This window comes from Crocuta crocuta, unplaced genomic scaffold (assembly GCF_008692635.1).
Source record: "Crocuta crocuta isolate KB4526 unplaced genomic scaffold, BGI_CrCroc_1.0 scaffold163, whole genome shotgun sequence".
Taxonomy (NCBI): Eukaryota; Metazoa; Chordata; class Mammalia; order Carnivora; family Hyaenidae; genus Crocuta; species Crocuta crocuta.
This window is the reverse complement of record NW_027529533.1, coordinates 2,028,907-2,051,963: the sequence shown is the minus strand read 5'-3', so window position 1 is coordinate 2,051,963 and position 23,057 is coordinate 2,028,907. Positions and strand designations below refer to the sequence as shown.

Genomic DNA, 23,057 nt, shown 5'->3' with positions numbered 1-23,057 from the left:
GAGTGGGGACAGAGTGTGTGTGTGTGTGTGTGTGTGTGTGTGTGTGTGTGTGTGTGAGACAGAGAGAGAGAGAGAGAGAGAGAGTCTCAAACAGCCTCCATACCCAGTGCAGAGCCCATCACAGGACTTGATTCCAGGACCCTGGGACCATGACCTGAGCCAAAATCAAGAGCCAGACACTCAAGTGACTGAGCCACCCTGGCGCCCCTAACAATGCCAATTTTAAACTCAAAGACCAAAAGAAAATTGTAAAAGTGTAACTTTCAAGAATGCAAGTATCACTACAAGTAATACTTCTTTTTAAAAATCAGGCATCAGATCTATAAATGAAGTATGTAGAAGCATTCATATTTTCAACAGTCTGCAATTACCCAGGTCGGCGTCTAGGTGAATACTGCTTGTAAATTCGGTCCATACTACCTTGTAGATTCATAAGAGCAGTAATAGCTTGGTTCAAACATTCTCTGTCTTCCTGCTCTTCACTACATGCTTTCAATTGCTAAGAAAAACAAACAAACAAAATTTAAACCTGCATTGTTCAATTCTTTCTTTTCTTGTAGTTAGAGGAAACAGCAACAAATATTATAAACTCTAAATGAATTTTAAATATGCTTAATAATACGCTTAATAAAACCAGTTATACTTTCAATTAACTACATACCTGATCTCCCAAAACCAACTCTCTTTCTATATACATAAATATAATACAAATACAAAGTACTTCTGCCAGAGCAATCAGAAAAAGAGCAACTGTGAAAACCATCTGGACATACTCCAGATACATAAACATAGTTTGAAATACACAAAACATGAAGCTTACAAGTTGCTTTTGTTAGTAACTATAAATAAGATAACCACATAAATTATTTCATATTCTTGAATGATTAAGTTCTTAAGTTTCAGAAATGTCTAAAAGCTTGCATATGTTTGTTATATAACATAATCAAGTATACAAACTTTAGCTCCCCAATCCATCATAAACTTTTCTGCAAACAGTATCTGTGAGGTTCAACTGATATTTTTTACAACATAAAATTCAACCACTGTAGTAAATATCAAGAAACCATGAAAGCCAATATTCTACCTCATTAACCCTTAGAAATAAGGCTTACAAATTTTTAACAACTCTGGCTTTACTGGATTTATCCAAAAATTTCTCTTGTATCTCACTCTCAAAATGAAAGAAAATTTACCTTGTAATAAATAATTCAGTTTGGATGATGCTCCAATATTTCTTTTTCTTTCTTTCTTTCTTTTTTTGTTTTTTGAAGAGAGAGTATGGGGGGGGGGAGAGGGGGAAAGAGAGAGAGAGAGAGAGAGAGAGAGAGAATCCTAAGCAAGCTCCACACTCAGCATGGAGAGAGAGAGAGAGAGAGAGAGAGAGAGAGAGAATCCTAAGCAAGCTCCACACTCAGCATGGAGAGAGAGAGAGAGAGAGAGAGAGAGAGAGAGAGAGAATCCTAAGCAAGCTCCACACTCAGCATGGAGCCCAAATGGGGCTCAATCCCACAACCGTGGGATCATGACCTCAGCCAAAATCAAGGGTCAAACATTCACCTGAGTCACCCAGGCACCCTTCTAACATTTCAATTTGTTTGAGAAAAGAAGTCAAAGTGGAGCATTACGTAGATATTATGTACAGATTATACAGATACAAAAATATATTTATGCAAGTACAAATATGGAAAACTTGTAATTACTTCAGAAAATTTTTAAAAATTTAAACCTATTTCATGATTTTAAGCTACCTTACTAGAAATTTTGTGATAAATTTTCCTCACATTCCAAGAACAGTGTGAAAACCATTCAACAATGATCCCCTTTCCTCAGCAAGGAACTGAATAAATATTCTTTGAGTTCTAGGTCGTTACCTTTTTAAAGTTTATTTATTTTTTTTAGTAATCTCTATGCCCAACATGGGGCTCAAACTCATGACCCCAAGGTCAAGAGCTACACGTTCTGACTGACCCAGCCAGGCTTTCCTAGGCCCATTACCTTTCATTTATATGTCCTAAAAATTATTCTCTAGAGCACAGAACCATCTGTGGCATTTTTTGTAGAAATCTTATTACCAAATGATCAGCAATATAAATAAATGAAGAGACTATCATTAGAAATAAAACCTTAATCTCTAGATTTTTTTCCTCTGGATTTTTTTTTCTCTAGATTAAGAAATTAAAAATTGAAAGGATGAAGGTAAAAGAGGCAAAATTCCAAAGAAGTTGGAAAAGGACCAGGGCTCAGTCATTTGGACTTCCCAAGGTGAGACATTACCAGCCAAATCACTTATTTTGCTTTTTAAAGATTTCTTACAAAAAAGATTCTTCTCAGCTCTACTCTAAAATATTTCCTTAGTAAATATGGGTATTGATGATATAAAATGCTTAATTACAGTTTTTTTTCTTACTGCTTTTGTCAATCCAAATTTCAAATTATCTCTAATAATGACAGTCTACCAAAATGAGAGCTGATCTTCTATTTAGGTGTATGAGGATACTATTTCTATAGTCCACTTAGTCTTAAGGTTGCTCAAACTCACCTACATAAATGACCATGTCATTTCTAAATATCCATGTTATAATTAAAGGCTATCAAGGGAGTCGGAAAAAAAAGAGTATTTCAAGGATATTTTAGGCTATTTAAAGCATAGGATTTCCTAGTGATCAAAGTACATAAAGCAGTGGCTCTGTTTGCCATAATCTTAGTTCACCAATTTGCTAAACATTTCCTGAATTTCAGTAAATATCAGTGAGATTTAATAAACATCAGATAAATACCCACGTTGTCTATAGACATTTGAAAGAATGTATTCTAACATCTTATGTCAGCACAGAAATTACCGTACTGAACTACTTACAAATAAGCCGTGCTCTTTCACATCGCTGTGGCTTTCTACAGGGCTACCCCTGCTCCTCCTCATACACCTGGCAAATTAGCCTCTAGGACAGATCAAATGCCTCCTCTCTATGAAACTCTTCCCTTTTCTCCCTCATATTTTCTTGAAATAATATCAAATTTATAGAAAATTTATGAAAACAGTACAAGCAATTCCTGTATAATATTAATCACCAACTTTTAATATTTTGCTACATTTCCTCCCTTATTCTGTATGAGGGTATGTGCACCACTTTTTCCCCTGAACTATCTGAGAGTAGTTTGTGATGCTATCCTTTCAGTCCCTTGCTGAGGAGGGAGAACCACTGCTAAATAGTTTTGAGATTGTTTTTGGAATACAAGGAAGACTTAAGAGATACACAAATTACTCTCAAACAGTATCATTCCCCTTCACTCCTGTAATATGCCAGCAGTGTATCTTAGAGCAAAGATACTCTTTTATGGCACAGTGATTGACTTTAAGAGATTTAACATCATGAATTTCTATTATCTAGTTTTGTGCACACCCAATTTTGTCAACGTCCTGATAATGTCCTTTAGAGTAATTTTCCCTACAATACAGGATGCAGTCATGTTTCTACTGATTGTTTAATTAGTTGACCAACTTGTAGTCCCAATTACAATGGCTAAGAGGACATAGACTCCAGTGATTAACTGATGATAAAGTAGTTAAGGCCTCAGGAAAAGTCAGGCCATCATTATTAATGATGCAGACACAGTAGCTATAAAATTAACCTTGAAGATTTTAATTTTTTTTAATGTTTTAGTTTTGAGAGAGAGTGTGAGTGATTATGAATGGGGGAGGGGAAGAGGGAGAAGGGACAGAGGATCCAAAGTGGAGTGAAAGCAGTAAACCCAATGCAGAGTTCGAACCCACGAACTGTGAGATCATGTCCTGAGCCGAAGTCACACTCAAATGACTGAGTCACCCAGGAGCCCTAACCTTGAAGATTTTAAAAACCAATCATCCAGATAGGGAAAAAAAATAAGCTTCAATTATAAAGTCAAACAAGGATTTTGAATATTGGCAAATATTAGAAGGCAATTATTAAGGCTATTGATAGGACTTCCAATTAGACATGAACATTATCCAAAAATTTTTAGGAATCTAAATATACCCATCTAGGGAAGACAAAAGAAGCCTGCAATTATTTTTGAGTTCTTTATAGATCTATTTGTTTCCAGAGAGATATTCATAATCAAACTGTTCATCTATTTGTGCTCAGAAACTTTAGCATCACATATCATGGGTAATAAGACTTCATAAAAAAAATTCTTCAGGGGGGCCTGGATGGCTCAGTTAGCTGAACATCAGACTCTTGGTTATAGCTCAGGCATGATTTCACTGTTCATGGGATAGAGCCCCACATCGGATCCTACATGGGATTCTCTCTCCTTCTCTTTGCACCTCTTCTGCTTGCACGATCTCTGTTTCTCTTAAATCAATAAACTTAAAAATAAAAAGAATTCTTGACATAGCTATTCATTAGAAATCATCAAATGAATTCCTTGCCTAAGTGCCTTCAAGATACAGAGTTATTCTGGCTTTAATATTATTACTAGAGTTAGATGGAAAAAGTCTGAACAGGTTATCTAAACTAACAACTTGGTATCCTAAAGAAGACATACAAAATACTCAGGCAGAAAGATAGCTAGCTTCTAAAAAGCTAAATGTGGAAGGGGGTGCCTGAATGGCTCAGTGGGCTAAACATCCGAAATCCGATTTCAGCTCAAGTCATGGTCTCATGGTTCATGAGACTGAGCCTCACACTGGGCTCTCTGATGACAGCATGGAGCTTGCTTGGGATTCTCTCTCTCTCTCTGCCCCTCCCCTCCTCACACACATTCTTTCTCAAAATAAATAAGTAAACTAAAAAAAAATTTTAAGTTGCATAGGCAATTTTTACTGAGCAAGACATTTTGAAATTACAATTGAGAAAGGGAAATAATCTGAAAGTAGACAAAAGTCCTAGATGTTAGCTGGAGTCAATGAAGATCAGTAGCTATGACACTGAAATGATACCCTGTATGGTATGGTACCCTGAAAATATCCATCTCTCTACATGCTGACTTGGGTAACAGTCCTAAAGATCAACTTAAAGTGCAAAAGGAACATGGAGTATAAAAAGAAACATGCACTGACGAACTGTGATGCTTGTCTAAAGGCAGCAGATATTCTTTTGTAACTAGGTAGTAGTGTTTTAAAGGCTTCAAGGAACAAATAATAAGGAGAAACTACCCATATTTCATCAGTGAAACCATAACCCCTAAAATAAATATAGAATATACTCAGTTTTAACTAATGCACAATAAGAAATAGAAATACGGAATGCAAAGGCAAGCCACAGAAGAGAAGATATTTAAAATGGCAAAAGACTTCAATAAAACCACAGAAGTTATCCAGAAGGCCAATAAACATATACTCAAGCTTATTAATAATCAAGGAAATATAAATTAAAAGCACCAGATACCATTATAAATACATGAGATGATCAGTAATTTAAAAGTCTGAAAATATGCATAAAGAACAACATAAACACTCATGCATTCTCTTAAGAGTGTAAACTGTACAACCCATTTTGGAAAACTGCTTGGCATTATCTGTTACATTTGAAAATACACACACCTTATAAACAAGAATTTTGTCCTTCAGAATATACTCTAGAGAAATAAAATGCATGCACACATGTATCCAGAGACATGTACAAGGATGTCCATAACAAGTATTATCAGCAATAGCAAAATACTGTTCATCAACTAGGAAAGGATACATAAATTTGCAATTTATTCAAACAATGGAAGAAAATTAAACTAGAAAAACATACGGCAACATCAATAAATTTTACAAATATGACCTTAAGAGAAGATACAAGACATAAACAATATATACAATTTGATCTAATTTATACCAAGTTCAGAAACAGGCTAACAGGCTATAAATATTTTTAGTGAAATATATATAGATGGTTAAACTGTAAAGAAAAGCATGTATGTAAGTGCCATTCAACTCAGCACTGTGGTTTCCTCTGGTGTGTTTATACATTCATTTATTATATAACATGTTTATATTTTACATTTTTCTGTATGTAATATAACTTAGTAAGTTCAATAACTTTTATTTTATTTATTAGAACCTTTAACAGTTCATATATTTTTATGTTTACTGATCTTTAAAAACAGTTCAAGTTTTACCATAATTTTTTTTATATGTTGCTTAGGTCATAGCTATGAGAGGATACTACTGTACTATACGGAAAAAAAAATGTCAACTTTAAAAGTGCTTTTCTTAATGAGTTAAAACAAGATGGAAATTGAGACGAACGTTATGCATATTATTAACATAAGAGGTAAATCACTGTTACTGTGTGCCTCCAAAAACTAATGAAAGAAGTAATCTCTATATGTTAGTACTTCAAAATTCTATATTACAAAATGACAGATAAAGACAAATTTTCCTCCCTCTACCACTTGGAAATCATATGAAGACAAGAAATATAGGCTTTTCTCCATGGAAAAGAAGGTAGACATTTAAAGTACTTTATTTTTATGAACAGAAAGTATTAAAAATAATATGACCAGATCAAAAACTAGTTCTTAAGCCTCATAAATGCAAGTACTTTCAGTTCAGGAAGACTTCATCTTACCTTTAATAATTCAAAATAGTGCCAACAATGATACACAGGCACCAGCATAAGGCGTGGAAGGACGTAACGAACTGCCTCTTTAAAACCATCAGCAATGGACTGTAAAGCAAAAAGATATAACAGTATATCTCTGGTATCAAGAATGTATAACAGCAGTGCCTAACACAAATAACTTTTTATTTAAAGTTTATGTATTTTGAGAGAAAGAGAGACAGAGAGAGAGAGGGCAAGTGGGGACGGGACAGAGAGAGAGAGGGAGAGAGAGAATCCCAAGCAGGTCCATATGGTCAGTGCAGAGCCCAATGTGGGGCTCAAACTCAGGAACCATGAGATCATGATCTGAGCTGAAGTCAGATGCTTAACCGAATGAGCCATCCAGGTGCCCCCTAACACAAATAACTTTTAAAAATACAAGATAACAGACTTAACCAAAACAATAATGGAAAGCATGTTCTATATGGAAATAAAAGTGCTATAAAATCAAGGGTTTTTTCCTCCTTTAAGTTATTAGATAGATACATTTTTTCATCTCTTATACAGTCAAAGTAACTTTCACAATAGTCCTATACAACTTTTCTTCAAAGGTTTTGGCTTTCACACCCTAAAAGAATTTTGAAAGCTACGTATCCTCTTGTACATTTTAGTATCATCATTTGAAATATTTTAGTAGTTACAAAGATGTATTTTTTTGGGATGTTGCATACTGTAGACATGGTTTAAATATGTTTCACCAATGATTAAATAAACTTCAAAGTTAGCTTATTTTAAGAAAAACATCTATCATATAACTAACTACATTGACAAAACCAATCTTCATTGTCAAAATAAACAGCTAGATCAGGCAATGTCTTCAAAAAGTCTGACTGCATTTTTTTTTTAATTTTTTTACAAATAGTTTATTGTCAAGTTGCTTTCCATATAACACCCAGTGCTCATCCCCACAAGTGCCCATGACTGCATTCTTAAATTCAAATACACATGTAAATGTCACAGTCTGAAGTACAGAAAGTATCTGGAAGAATCCATAATTACTTCTAACATAACGCATCCAGGTATGAAAACGTCAGAAGCCTTCCCTCTCCTTTATTTCAAAGTCCAATGAAAGATGAGGTGGTTTTTGGGACGCCTGCATGGCTCAGTCGGTTAAGCGGCCGACTTCGGGTAAGATCACAATCTTGTAGTTTGTGACTCTATGCTGACAACTCAGAGTCTGGAGTCTGATTCAAATTCTGTGTCTCCCTCTATCTCTGCCCTTCCCCCTGCTCATGCTCTTTCTTTCAAAAATAAACAAACATCAACACATTTAAAAAAAAATAAGAAAGATGAAGTACTTTTCTTTTACAAAGTTAATATTCACCCCTCTAACAAACATCTTACTTCTTAATCCTCAGATAGTTAGATATGGCAAGACAGAGATATGACATGACATTTTAGCTATGAAGAGTTTTTAACACAATCACCCCACCTCCTGCTATTAGAAACCCTTTTGCTTTGCACTCAATTAACTCTCCTTTAGGAGCAAAAGTTTTGTGTTCTCCCTGGCTGGAACTCTGGCAGGTTTTTATACCTTGGATCAATGCATAATGGGAAATTAAATATTGCTAGCAAGGGTAATGTGTAAGGGAAGTTGGAAAAGAGAATGCAAAAACACAAAACAAGGTAGCAGGCAGGCTAGAAACTGATTCCCTGAAAGCTGTGCCCTTAGATCACCTGAAAAATTTTATGAATAGCTAGGGTTAGGTGTATTCCAGTTTTGAAAACTAATCATCCACAGACTAAATGATTTTCTAAAATTTGTAAGAGATTTAAATCACTCGTGTTGATTTTGAATGTCATTAAGGTTGACTTATTTAAACCAGTTTTTCTCATCACATAAACACAGACATCAGCAATATAGGAGGAAAGAATCTCATATGATGCTTTTTGAAAGTATCCTCATAGGCAAGGGGCCCCTGGGTGGTTCAGTCGATTAAGTGTCTGACTCTTGATTTTGGCTCTGGTCATGATTTCATGGTTCGTGAGATCCAGCTCCATCTAGGGCTCTGCCCAGACAGTATGGAGCCTGCTTGGGATTCTCTCTCTTCTGCTCCTCCCCTACACACTCTCTCAAAAAATAAAAATAAACTTAAAAAAAAAAAAGTAAAAGTATCCTTATAGGCAAACACTGCCATAATTCTCATAAATTGTTCACTGAAATTAAACTATAATTTGCTCAATGGACTTATTAACATAAGATGCACAGTCAACTTATTTTCCTAAAGATTAATTTCTTTCACCAATTAATCAAAGATAGTGATGTCAATCACTCAATATATTTTCATGTATTTTATATATAATGTTTTAACTGAAACCAAGATGAAACTTTAAAATTAAGTCTACAAAAATCATCTACATTGTTAACACTGAAATGGCTCCTAAAGTATATTCCAAAGTGCTAATGCAATGTATATTTATAGTGTAAGAATTATAAATCACACAAGCAAATGTTTGAGTATTTAACATGTGCCAAATATGCTTAGCATATTCCTATGATTTTTATAGTTTAAAACCATAAGAGATATACATTGTGATCATCATTTCACAAATGAGCAAAGTCTCAGAGATTAAGTGACTTGCTTAAGATAATACAATTACTGATTGGCCCAAAGCCAGAAGTTCTAACTCCAAAGCTCATGGTCTTAAAATGTGCTATACAACTTCTAAAAAAGTTTTTTGTTCTCCATTTTTCTTAATGAAGCATTATCTTAACTTTACACTGAATGAACCTTTTTAAGGTTTATACAGTACAAGTCAGTTTGGCCTGAAAAAGGGTTATCTAAGTCTTTAAATTTCATTTCATATCTGGAGCAAGAGCTTAAATAACTGGGTCCTAAACATTCAAATCCCACAGTAAGACCTAATAAAATAGAAATGAAACAAGAAATGCAAGGATCTTACAGGCAGACTGTCCCATTTACATAATGTTTACTTTATGGCTTATATGAATATAGAAGGTTTAGCTTAAGAAAATTTTTCCTTCACTGAATTAAATTTTGAGAATTAGGTGTCATTTTTATTCCAAGTTGACAAATTATTGAGTGCAGAGTAGAGACAGTAGGGAATTCACAATAAGAAAGCAGAGGGATGGTAAGTTCAGTTTTGAACACATATTTGAAGTGCTGTGGGACATCCAAGTGACTTAGCTCAAAGGGCACTTAGCTGGTTATAGGAAAGTGTACACACACACACACACACACACACACACAGCTCAAAAGAGAGTTATGGCTTGAAAATACAAATAGGAAATTACCAGCATATAGGCAGCAGCTAAAGCAAAATGTAGAGACAAAGTTACCTAAGGAGAGCACAGAGGAGCAAAAAAGCAGGGGCTGATAATAGAAATTGGAAAATATCCACAATTAAGGAGACTAAGAAGAAGTCAAAGAAGATGAAAATGAAGACAAAGTAGTATCATGGGAGCCAAAAGGACAAGGAGGGGACTAACAGATACTGCAGGCATAAATATGAAATAAAAATATCCACTGGACTTAGATATTGCATGGGTATTACATGAGAGTATTCTCCACTCTTTATGATTTCTTATTCCTATAGGGAAAAAGATCCTGACATACCTCTGCATATTAATCTCTATATCCCAGATCTAGAATGTGCCAGATTCTTATAGTCAATCAGTATGTGTAATATGCTAAAAAAGATTTCTACATTAAGGACAGATTGAAAGAACTCAAGACAAAAAACAAGACAATCTAAAGCTTACATAAATGAACAAATTTTGAAGTGCTTGCAAATTATTTCCTTATGTGCTTTACGAAAGGATTCTAGAACTACAAATATTTGAAGGAGAAGATGGTGAAGTATTTCTTTAGTTGCTTTATAAAAAGAAAAAACATCCAATGTAAGTTTACCTGAAAGTGTAGAGCCACTGCAGGTCTGGCCATCAACTTACTGAAATGTTCATTAAATTCTGGAGACAGAATGTCCTGTGATAATGTTTCATAAGGATCAAATGCTTGCTCCTATTTTTTTAAAAAAGGAGAATGTGTTAGGTTTAAAAAGAACATCTTTTCTACTAATACGGCACAGATTACTTACTAGCAAATTTTTATCAAGTCTTCAACTAGGTTTCAGAACTTTTTGCTCTCTACTTTTAAGGGGCAAATAATGACGAGGAAATTTTTTTTAATGCAAGTAATGATCGTGAGTGATAGATGACAAGGTCTTAAAACAGGTCGCTGAATCTGTGGTCAGAAGTTATCAAACTATTAAAGTGCTTATGTACACTTATCCCCAGTAAATGAAGAGCAGTTATTAGTAAAAGAAGGTTGGGATTTGAAATTTCAGTAGGCTTACATAGGTTGAAATGAATTTATACCTAGGGTACTTCCAAGGAAGTGAAATGTGCTACTACTCTTTTATCCACTCTACACTTTTCAAAATTAGCAAAAGAAAGCAAAGACTATACTATACAGTAAAATAACAAAGTAGAAACTGCCCATATGATGTACAATGTTTATATTTAAATAAATTTCTATTATATGATAATAATCAGTATCCTCAATGTATAGAACTAAGAAATTTATTTCATTTTTGTATTTTAAAACACAGTATGTTTTTCAGAAAATTACCAATATTGGTGAGGATACATAGAAACTGAAATCCACATCCACTGCCAGTGGGAATATAAAATGATTAAGAAAATGGGAGGAAAATAGTTAAGTTCTTCAAAAAGCTAAACAAAAAATTACCCCATGACACAGCAATTCTACTACTGGATATATACCCAAAAGAATTGAGAAGAGACTCAAACAGATACTTGTATGCCAGTGTTCACTGCAGCATTATCCACAATAATCAAAAGATGGAAACACCACAAGTGTCCATCATCAAATAAATGAACAATTCGTGATATATACATACAATGGAATATTACTCAGTCCTAGAAAGGGATGGAGTTCTGATACACTCCATGATATGGATGACCCCTGAAAACATGTTAAGTGAAATAAGCAGACATAAAGGAACAAATATTGTTATGATTCCACTTATATCAAGTATCTAGAATCAGCAAATTCATACAGACAGTAGTTTAGAGGTTACCAGGGCTTGGGATGGAGGGAAGAAACAGGGAGTTACTGCTTAATGAATTTATTTGGGCTAATAAAAAAGTTTTGGAAAAAGGTAGTGGTAATGGTTGTATAATATTGTGAATTTAATTAATGCCACTGAATTGTACACTTAACGGTTAAAATGGCAAATTTTATGTTATATATATTTTACTACAATAAAAACAAAATAAAACTTAGAAAATACATGTTTTTGAATCGTGCTATCTTTAAGAGAACAGCAAACAACCAGACTACAGATTTAAAACGCTAAGATATTATAATACAAAAACTTTCTAATAAGAACCAAGGCTGAATATTTGGATTAGGTATCAGTAACTGAATCTTTCTATACTATCAGTTTCATTATCTACAAAGTGGATTTAATAAAAGTGATGTATATTTTCAAAAAAAATAGGAAGAGATTATAAAATCAGAAAATCTTTTTACATGAAAACTAAAGAAAGCACTTTTAAAACCCTCTTTTCCAAAACCAGTAAAAATGCCCAATGAGTATAAAAGATGTTCAACATGATGAGTTTTAAAAAATTAAAGCAAATTAAAGAATGAGGTGCTTTTTTTTTTCGCATTACACTGGCTAAAATGAATAGAATAACACCTGGACTTAGAGAAGGTATGGGGGAAAAAAAGAGCCACAAATACTAGAATTTACCTGTAAATAAATTTCACAAAATGTTTCCAAGTTCTAAAAATTTCCAAGTCTCTAGTACTACAATTCCATCTCTAGGAATACATCCTAAAATAATTATTAGACTATGAAAACAACATAAATGTTTGTTGCAGTATTGTTTACAGTAATAAAAAATGGAAACAACTTACATTTAGAAACTTACATGCTTATTAATAGTAAGGAATTAAAATATGTTATGGTGTCTCCATACAACATTATTAATTCAGACTTCAAAAACAGTATTGAAGGAAGGGTAGAGGGACTAGAGAAATAGGTGAAGGGGATTTGAGACACAAACATCCAGTTATAAAGGGAGCAAATCACGGGATGAAAAGTATGGTATAGGGAATATAGTCAATAATATTATAATAATGTTGTATGATGACAGATGACAACTACACATAATAGCAGTGAACACTGTGTAATGTATAGAATTGAATTTCTATGTTATACACATGAAACTAATGTAATGTATGTCAACTAAACTTTAACTAATATATAAAAAATTATGTGTAAGTCTATTTATTAACATGGAAAGTGTTCATGATATATTGAGAACAGATTATATAATAGTAACAGCCTACTTTTATAAATAAATGAGTTTGTATATACATGCAGAAAAACATTTTTAAGAATTAAATAATATATGTTATAAGGTGTTACAAAATGGAGTGATTTTCATTTTATTTGCCTTTGTTTCCCTGAATATTTTTACAATGAGCTACATTACTTTTATAATCATTTAAAAGACAAAATGATTTTTACTTTGGGGAAAAAAACTGAAATACAAACTTCCTTTTCAATTTCTGGAAATTAAGACCAAAATCTACAAAAGCTAAATAGCTATGGTCAATAAAATTTATTTTCGTTCACCTTTGATACACGTGCCACTAAAAAAAAATCCTAAATGCTACTACTCAACCAACTTTCACTATAATCAGCATCATAAATACACTATAAAATGTGTCACTAAAAACATAAACAATGTAATTTTAGTTTGCTACTGGTTAAACCTTAAGTATTTTTTTATAGTAGTCAGCAATATCCTCTAATTTTCACAAAGAATATCTTACTAAATTTCTTAATACACCATTTAGGACTTTAATGAGATTATAAAGTAGTTTTGTAAACTTACTTCTGCCAAATCTTCAAAACAGCTGCCAGCTAATGGATGAGGGCTACTTTCATCAGTCATTTCAACTGTGTCTTCAATCAGACCTAGAAGTTTCATAGTCAATTCATGTATATCTGAAATGTTACTGAAAATCCTTTCAATATCCTGAAAAAAAGAAAAAGGTTAAGATATGTAAGGTAGAAATTCTGTTTAAAAATTATNTTATGGATATATTTTTACTAAATGCATACTAATATATTATAAGACATATAATATATTCTGTAACAAAGCAAAAGTTCATCATGAACACAGAAATGAAATAAAAAACCTCCTGGATTACAGAGAGTAAATTCGCTGTGAAATACAGATTGTAGATAGTTTTGTTTAACAATTCTAAAATCTCATACCGTGGATGAATCTAAGCAACGCTTTACATAAAAAAAGTCCTGGCATTTAAGTATTTTAAAATTGGTTAAGAGGCTAAAAATCTTGATCAAGGTCTTATAGAGCCGGCTAATGACAGATGCTGGGATCAACATGAAGGTTTGATTCTTAACCCAGATATAACTCAGTTTCACAATTTGTGGTCAGCCTATCTCCTGGATTTGAGGAGAAATTAAAGACTTTATTCAAGCTTCCATGTGTGAATTACATCAGGATTAAGAAATGTTAAGTCCTTTGGACACAAACAGACCATATGATTGTGCAGGTTATGGCCAGCTATCATTCACTCTTCCATCTTTTTTTTTTTTTTAATTTTAATTTTAAGTAATCTCCAAACCCAACGTGGGGCTCAAATTTACAATGCCAAGATTAAGAGTACCATGTTCCATCAACTAAGCCAGCAAGGTGTTCCCACTCTTTCATCTTGCAATGGAAACATCATAGGCTATAGAACCTGACAGACCTCAGCATGGATCTTGGCCCCATATTTGCTAGATAAATGACTCTGGGTTAGGCACTTACTATGTTTCAGGCACTATTATAAGTACTTGGCTTGTAATCTCATAACAGCTTTATTAGATAGGTACTGTCATTATCCTCATGTTTTCAAATGAGGAAACCAGCTCAGTTAAGTAATTTGCTTAGCATCACACAGCTGGTATACTAACATCTACCCTCATAAGGTTCTTAGTAGGATTAAATAGATGATTTCTACAAAGTGCTCCTGGCATATATTAGGTCCTCCACAAATGTGAGTTTTTTGAAGACACAAAGGTAGAACTCAAAGGAGTAAATTAAGATTAGTTTTAAGTCATTCATTCCTTTATCAAATATTTGCTGAGTACTATACTCTGATCTCAGATGGTCTTTATCTCAAAAGTTTACAGTCTTGGGGCGCCTGGGTGGCTAAGTAGGTTAAGCGTCTGACTTCGGCTCAGGCCATGATCTCACGGTTCATGGGTTCGAGCCCCGTGTCAGGATCTGTGTTGACAGCTAGCTCGGAGCCTGGAGCCTGTTTCCAATTCTGTATCTCCCTCTCTCTCTGACCCTCTCCTGCTCACGCTGTCTCTCTCTCTCCCCAAGGGAAATAAAAAAAGTTTACAGTCTTTTGAGATTAAAAAAAAAATACAGTGGAAATAATATAGTAAATATAGATAATTTATATCTAAATACTTAAAAAGGTATGGATAATTCATATCTAAATGCTAGAAAAAGGAGAAAAAGGGATTGTTTCCTTCTCTTGAGCCTTCAGTATAATAGAAATTTTCTATCAAATCAGCACTAATTCAATGAAAAGAGACCCCATAAAAATTAATTCCTGAGTAACGAAAACTAATGGGACACAGAAAAGGCAAAGGAAATCAGCATCTGTTAGGTTTTTACTCTTAAATAAAATCCAGTGATACGGCGCTATAAAATAACTCAAATTCAGGTTCAACATCTGTAACTAACTGACCAAGTCATAACCATTCTGTGGCAGTTTCCTTACCAGTAAGTTAGTGATGATAATACTCAGAGGAGTATTACAAGGGCATATAAGATAGGACAGTACTTTGAAAATTACAAAATGCTGATTATTTAAGTCCAGTGGGAGTTATTATATTATCAAACATTAAACTAAACATATGTACTAAAAAAAAGAAAGAAAGAAAAGGACAGATATCAACTAAAAAACCTTAAATTATCACTGAAACTCACGCTTTTGGAAAAGAATCAAAGAGGCAAAATCACCTCTTAAACAGTCAGCTGTGTCTGCACATTCATTCACGTAATAGTTATTGAAGGGGTGGAAATTAAGAGGTAGAAAGAAGGCTGAGTACTTAAAGTGAAGGGCAGACACACAGACATCTAAGGAAAAATAAACCATGGGATAAAAGAAGGAAAGAAAAAAAATCTTCTTTAAAAAGACAGGATTTGTCTAGCTGGATTCCTCAAGCTGACTCCAGATGCTACAGAGGTTAACAAAATGACAAGACTCCCATCCTATGCACATCCCTCCTGTCCCATTTTCCCAACAGCAGCTCTACCTGTGTTTATGTGGCATTCTGCATAAACTTCTTTCTTAACAAGTTCCACTGTTAAAACTTCAAGCCTCTGCCTTAAAGTATTTACCAAAAGACATGAAAAAGTATTAAGTCTTTCTTTTCTAGACCGTACATCTTTTTCATGATCTTCAAATGAAAGACTATAAACCTTAAATAGTGCATAGCAGAAAAAGGTTTCATTCCAGTGTAGTCCCCCTTTCTAATAAGGGCAGCTGTATGCACTTGTGTCTATCATTGCCACTGGCCTTAATGTAGTATAACAATTCACATATTTTAAAAACTATAAATACCACATAAAAGAATGCTATTTTACATACTCATGAAGTATAAAAAGTTACTATTTATGGTTTTAAGCAGCTATTTAACTTTTGGGGTACATGGCATTTCAAACAAAAAAAGTACTTACAGAAGGTTTAAACAGCTTTCTGTCAGAAAGAAAGGCTTCTCGAAACACTTTTATAATCATATTTAATTCCCGTAGATATTGCCTTTCTTCTGCAATTTCAGTTCTGACAAGGTCATAGTAGTTTAATTCACCTGAAGAACTAGGTTCATCTTCACAGAGAGAAACCAAACCTATGTCATCCTGATCAAACATGTCCATCAAAACCTGAGAAATATAAATCAATAATATATACTTATTTTTCTCACTTTTATTAAATGGTCTCAAGGTACTTGGAATTAAAACATTATTAAACAATGAGAGTTGTGTGTATTATAGGCTAATTTATATAAGAAAATTCAAATAACAGAAATATGAAAAGTTGAAGGGAAAATGTTCAAATAAAAATATTTATGGAAAAAAGATAAACCTAACAGTGAAATATATGTGTGTATACATATATGTGTGTGTGTATATACATACATACACATAAATAAACACACATATATAATAGCAAAAAAGCATACTTCTGAGGAACAACAATCTGAGCCACTTACTCACCTGTGATTACAGACAAGTTATATATTCTTCTGAAAGCAGATTCCTCATATGTAAAATGTAACTGATGAAAAAATTCAATGAGATAATGTACGTAAAATGTATACTATTATGTCTGGCAAATAGTAGGCATTCAAAACAGTAGTAGTTCCTTGTCCTATTGTAAGGAAAGCTGTATGCACTTGGAGAAAATGAAAGGATGCTATCATAGGAGCACATGATAGAGCACAGTGTGATGCTCTTCTAATGCCTATTTACTATACCAATAACTGGTATTAATGAGCTAAGAAAGGTGCCTACACCAGTGCTGAAAGATAGGACTCTCAGATTAGTTACATACAGCAGAAGTGATCAAATAAAATATATTAAGAAAAATGGGAGCCAGATTTCTTACTGTCAGAAAAGGCAGTTACAAATATGAAAAAAGAGGAAGCTAAAATGAACCCTGTGGTATTAGTTTTGGATTGATCTGTGAATTCATATAAAGACAGATACTTTTTTGGTAGACACAAAGTAGTCCTTGAGTTAGAAGTATAAGCCCAAGAGAGGGGCACCTGGATGGCATAATCAGCTAAGTGTCCAACTCTTGATTTTGGCTCAGGTCATGATTTCATGGTTCGTGGGTTCAAGACCAACATCAGGCTCTGTGCTGGCAGTATGGAATCTGCTTGGAATACTCTTTCCCTTTCTCTCTGCCCCTACCGGGTTCCCACTCTCTCTCTCAAAATAAATAAACTTAAAAAAAAAAAAAAGAAGAAGAAGAAGCCTAAGCCTAAGAGAAGGGTAAAGCAGACTTCCCAAAAATGTTCTATCTCAAAATTGTTCTACCCACTCAAAAATAGATAAATAAAATACTATCTTTTAAGCAGAACTAAATTACCACATTACAGGCCCACCTCCACCTAAATGTAGATTAGTGCTAACATCCCACCCATGTTGGAAAATAAGCAACTTGTGTTAGTTTTCTCGGGCTGCCATAAAAACAAAAAGATGGAGAAGAAATAAATAGGTATGTGCATGCATGTATATAATGTATATAATGTATATACACACACATGCCCCGACTCTGGTCTCTAAGAGACCAGAGCATTTACACTCTGAGAGCTTATGTAGCACCCAGATCTTGGTTTCCAAATACCATTCTCCACTAAAAGGAACCAGGAGTTTTTAGAAAATAACTAATTCCAGGCTTAAACAGCATGAAAAGAAAAGTTGAACCTGGAGTATCTGTCAAAAGAAAGTATTCAAAAGATACAGACAGAGAAACCAACTTGAAGGAGCTCTCACTGGCCAGATCTAGGACAATCAGAATATCAAAACAAGTAATGAAATAACAGATGACATCACATTAAATAAGAGTCCATGAGTCTATATTAAAATAAATGAATATATTTCATGTGCAATGAGGAATAAGATATTCAATCTCAAAATATTCCACAAAATATTTATTAATTACAAAGGGGAAAATAATATTTCAAGGCAGAGAAGCCCGGAAGACAACCCCTTAATCAAGTGATCTAAATGAACAACATCAGTAATTGTACACATCAAACTTATGTGGCATGTGAGAAATACAATGAGAAGAGTACAGCATTACTTCTATGATATTTCTGCCGAAGATCTAATAAAGACAAAATATCAGAAAAAACTAAAGTAAGGGACATTTTAAACAATAACTAGTGTAATCCTCAAAAGTATCAAGGTCAAAAAAGTTAACAAAGAATGAGGAATTATTCCAGACTGAAGGATACATGACTGATTCTGGATAAGACCATTTTCCTATAAAAGTCATCAGTGGGACAACTGGCAAAACCTGAAAATTAGTCTGAAAATTAGTATAATGTATCAAAATTTCCTGGATTTTGATTGTTAGACTGTGGTTATGCAGAAGAATGTTTTCATTTGTAGGACACACTAATTTATGTTGGCAAATTACTCCTCAAGTGGTTCAGGGCACAGGTAAGTACCTTTTATTGTACTTGTAACTTTTCTAAAAGTCTGAGATAGAAAAGTAAAAAAAAAAAGTCTGCAATCATAATTTTAGAAGTCAAAATAGATATATCAAGGAATTTCTACTATGAAATTTCAGTGAAAAATCATTTTTGAGACTACAGCAGATCTGAACCATAATTGCAAATCAGGATCACCTGGGATGCTTTCAGGCTATTTCAAGGCTTAGAATTCTAACCCAGGCCAAGAAAAACAGAAACTCTGGGAGTAAGATACAGTTATCAGTATTCTTTAAAAGTTTTCTTGTAATTCTGTTTTACAAAGGAGAGAACCACTGGCATGTGCCAGCTGGAAAACAGTGTGGAGACTCCTCAAACAATTAACAATAGGACTCCCCCATGACCCATAGCACTGCTAGGAATTTACCCAAGGGATATAGAAATGCTGAGGCATAGGGGCACATGCATCCCAATGTTCACAGTGCACTCTCAACAATAGCCAAAACATGGAAAGAGCCTAAGTGTCCATCAACTGATGAATGGATCAAGAAGACGTGGTTTATCTATACGATGGAATACTATATGGCAATGAGAAAGAATGAAATCTGGCCATTTGCAGCAACATGGATGGAACTTGAGGGTGTTATGCTGAGCGAAATAAGTCAGGCAGAGAAGGACAGATACCACATGTTTGCACGCATAGGAGGATTAGGAGGAACTTAACAGAAGACTATGGGGGAGAAGAAGCGGAAAACTAGTGGGGGAGAGGGAGGGAAGCAAACCATGAGAGACTCGTGAATGCCGAGAACAAACTGAGGGAAGATGGGGGTGGGGGGGAGGGGAAGGGGGGTGATGGGCATGGAGGAGGGCACTTGTGGGGATGAGCACTGGGTGTTATATGGAAACCAAGTTGACAATAAACTATTTTAAAAAATAAAATAAAGCTTTCTTGTAATTTTGTTGTACAAAGGAGAGAACCACTGGCATGTGCCATGTCCTAGGGGTTACTTACTCTTAGTGGTTTAATTTAGGCATCTTCTCAGTGAAGTGTTCCTGGTCTCCCCCATGCCAGAGTTCAACATTTTCTATACAGCACCTTTGACTTCTAATAGTTTTAATCACACTGTACTGCAATTTTTTAATATTCTTATTTCCCACTAAAATAAACTCTTTCTAACACAGGGACTGCTGCCTTATTCAGTGTTGTATCGTCAATGCTCAGGACAGTGACTGGCATATAAAATACACCCAAAAATGTTCATTTAAAAAGTAAAATAAGAAGAAAAAGTAGAAAAAAAGAGAGAGGAAAATAAATAAGAGACTCCATTTCTTCACCCAGTAGCTTATAGCCAGGAAGGGAAAAGGTAACTAACAAAAAAATTTATCACAGGGAAGAAACATTAGTACTGAAGTCTTTTGCTCTCTACTTGTGCCCTGAAGTATGTTTTTCGAAATTACTTCTATTTAAAAGTACCTGAATGCTCTGACTATATTCTCTTCGTATATTCTCTTTCTAAAAAGGTAAAACTCAAACTATGTTTCTTAAACTTGTTTGAGGCTTTGGATGGCTTTTTCCTGTAGATAAAAGACTCTTAATTGGGGTGGGGAGGAAGGGATTCTCATCCCATCATATGCTAAAACCTGGAAATATCATGGTTTATCTAAAAAGCTAGCATTTTTATGTCTTCCAATACAAGGAATTATAAAAATTACTAATATAATCATGTATAAAAAAGATAGACAGAGGTGACATATAGTCACTATTATCCAAGTTAAGCTTAAATACCTTTTAACACTTACCTTATCTGCACACATTGACACTTTAATGTCCTGCTGAGATATTTCATAATGTCGGATATTAAAAACATAATTACCAGCCAACTTCAAAATATCAGCTGAGATATACTCTAGTACAGCCACAATATACAGGGATACATGATAGTCCACTTTGTACCCTAAAACTTCCTGTGGAAAAAATAAACAATTTAATTCCAAAAAATGGCACTGCCAAGTATCAGTTAAAAACTTAAAATAGGGGTGCCTGGGTGGCTCAGTCANAGAAATAAATAAAACATTAAAAATTTTTAAAAAAACTTAAAAAACTATCCAACATTCTTGCTTATAAGAACTTTCTATAAACCAAATGTCTAAACTTACAGGTATCAAAGGATATAGAATGAGCCATTCGTCTCAGTATCAAAGGCCTTTTCTTTTTTTAAAGAGACATCTACTCTAACAAATCTGCCTTTAGTATCAAGCAAGAAGAGATTATTGATTCCAATAAGAAATCTTGGCCAGGACTTCACGGAAAACCTCTTAAATTAATAGATTACCCGAAATCCATTTGACAAATATCTATCTTCAAGGACCTGTAACCAGTATTTCCAAATGACAGTGGTTTTTATTGAGGGGAGGATGGGTGCATGTGACGGAGGTTGGTTGGGGGGGGTCTCTAAAAATTGCTACCCAGGGGCATTTAAATCCATATACAACAAGTATTTCTATTGACTAAATAATATTCCCTAGTCTACTTTTTCCAGTGTAGATAGCTGTGATAAATATAGGTAAATTTGAAAACAGTCCTGAACTCACCATAGCTTTCGACAATATATATTTTCTTTTCTTTTTTTTTTAATTTTTTTTTTAGTTTATTATTTCTAGGAGAGAGAGAGAGAGACAGCACGAGCAGGGGAGGGCCAGAGAGAGGGAGTCACAGACTGAAACAGGCTCCAGGCTCTGAGCTGGCAGTCAGCACAGAGCCCGACGCGGGGCTCGAACCCACGAACCGCGAGATCATGACCTAAGCAAAAGTCGGACGCTTAACTGACTAAGCCACCTAGGGGCCCCGACAATATATATTTTCTTAATCAACAAAACGTTGAGAGTCAGTCAGGGGTAGTACTCATCAGAAGATGACACAAAGATGCGTTATTGCTTACCATTAACTTTTAATATTTGAAAAGCAATCCGATTTTATCAGAGTGTATTAATTTTTATTTGTACACACATTAAGAAATATATATATGTATATGTACAAGTATACACACATACACATGCACAGACTAACATAGGCCACATTATATAAATACATTAATACTTTATAAAGTGTTATTTGTTATAAAGAACGTCCCTTATGTTTGTTTTTATTACCTTCAATGAAGGATGGATTTTGTCCACAGGCAGTAAGAGAGGATTTCTTCGTTTTCGTTTCTCTATGGCAGATTGTGCATCAGCAATAGCCCATTTGTCAATTGGATGAGGAAAGGTCTTCTGAACGCGTTCCTGTTAATATCACAGCAGTACTATTGTTAATTAAAGTGTTCATAACTAGAAAACTCATACAAAACTAACCTTTATAATCATCTTTAATCCTAGTACTTAATAGTGACACATGTTTTGATTCCTGTAATAACTATTTTTTTAAAAGGATCAACAAGATTGTTTAAGATTTTTTTTCCACATAATTCCCATAAATAAAGATAAAGATGAACTTTAAATAAAAAGCTAAAAGCATAAGCATAAATAAAATGGAACTGGAACTAGGGAAAAGCAGTAACATTAGGAGAGATTAAAGCCAGCATGAAATGCTCATCAGCGATTTTACAGTAAGGTTTCTAGGGTTAAAATTATTTACCCGGCAGAAGTTGTTAACTCATTATTAGTAATTATTATGCACTCACTCTCCTTTTGCTAACCTTAGAGCTTTAATAGAAAGACTTTTTTAAAAAGAAGAAATGTCATGTGCCTTTTAGGGGATCAAGTAGGTCACAAAGCTCAGAATGGCTTAAGGAAACAGATCTCTTGGCAAAAACAACCTTAGCCTTACAGGTTACTATTATGGCTTATCTAATCAAAATTTAACCAGTGGTTGGCATGAATAATGAGCACTAATGATAACTGAATCAAACTCCAAGTTTTAGGACTTTATATTTTAAAATTATATTCTCATCTTTTAGCATATTTAACTATTGAGAAGTTGGCTTTTCTATACTTAAATGTCTAACTCTTAGAGCTGAGACTAGGAAAACAAATGCTTTAATTCCAAGAGTCCCTGAAAATATTAATAGCTCAATTACTCCAAATTAAGATTTTCCTTCGTACTAGAAGTTGTTGCCTTATTTTAGAAACAATATTCAAAGGAAAGGTGATGTAAATAGTATAATAAAAAAGTTAATTTTTGAAAGCTGTACTGATAGGTATTTTTAAAAATCTAAAAATACTCCCATGTAACTG

General features: G+C 34.0%; 1 protein-coding gene and 1 long non-coding RNA gene across 2 annotated transcripts in view; one reads left to right on the top strand and one right to left on the bottom strand.

Moving 5' to 3' along the window:
• SOS2 (SOS Ras/Rho guanine nucleotide exchange factor 2) overlaps positions 1-23,057 on the bottom strand; it is an 83,708-nt gene that overhangs the window by 35,616 nt on the left and 25,035 nt on the right. Inside the window, exons 3-9 of the mRNA XM_077761228.1 lie at positions 21,975-22,106; positions 20,625-20,789; positions 16,342-16,545; positions 13,468-13,611; positions 10,445-10,555; positions 6,540-6,638; positions 372-499 (exon numbers count right to left, since the gene is read on the bottom strand). Of these exons, the coding sequence (XP_077617354.1) occupies positions 372-499; positions 6,540-6,638; positions 10,445-10,555; positions 13,468-13,611; positions 16,342-16,545; positions 20,625-20,789; positions 21,975-22,106 (983 nt within the window). The remainder of the gene's footprint in view (positions 1-371; positions 500-6,539; positions 6,639-10,444; positions 10,556-13,467; positions 13,612-16,341; positions 16,546-20,624; positions 20,790-21,974; positions 22,107-23,057) is intronic.
• Positions 2,214-6,210, top strand: LOC144229250 (uncharacterized). The gene is made up of 2 exons (XR_013334420.1): positions 2,214-2,262; positions 6,114-6,210. It is a non-coding gene; the product is annotated as an uncharacterized LOC144229250 (long non-coding RNA).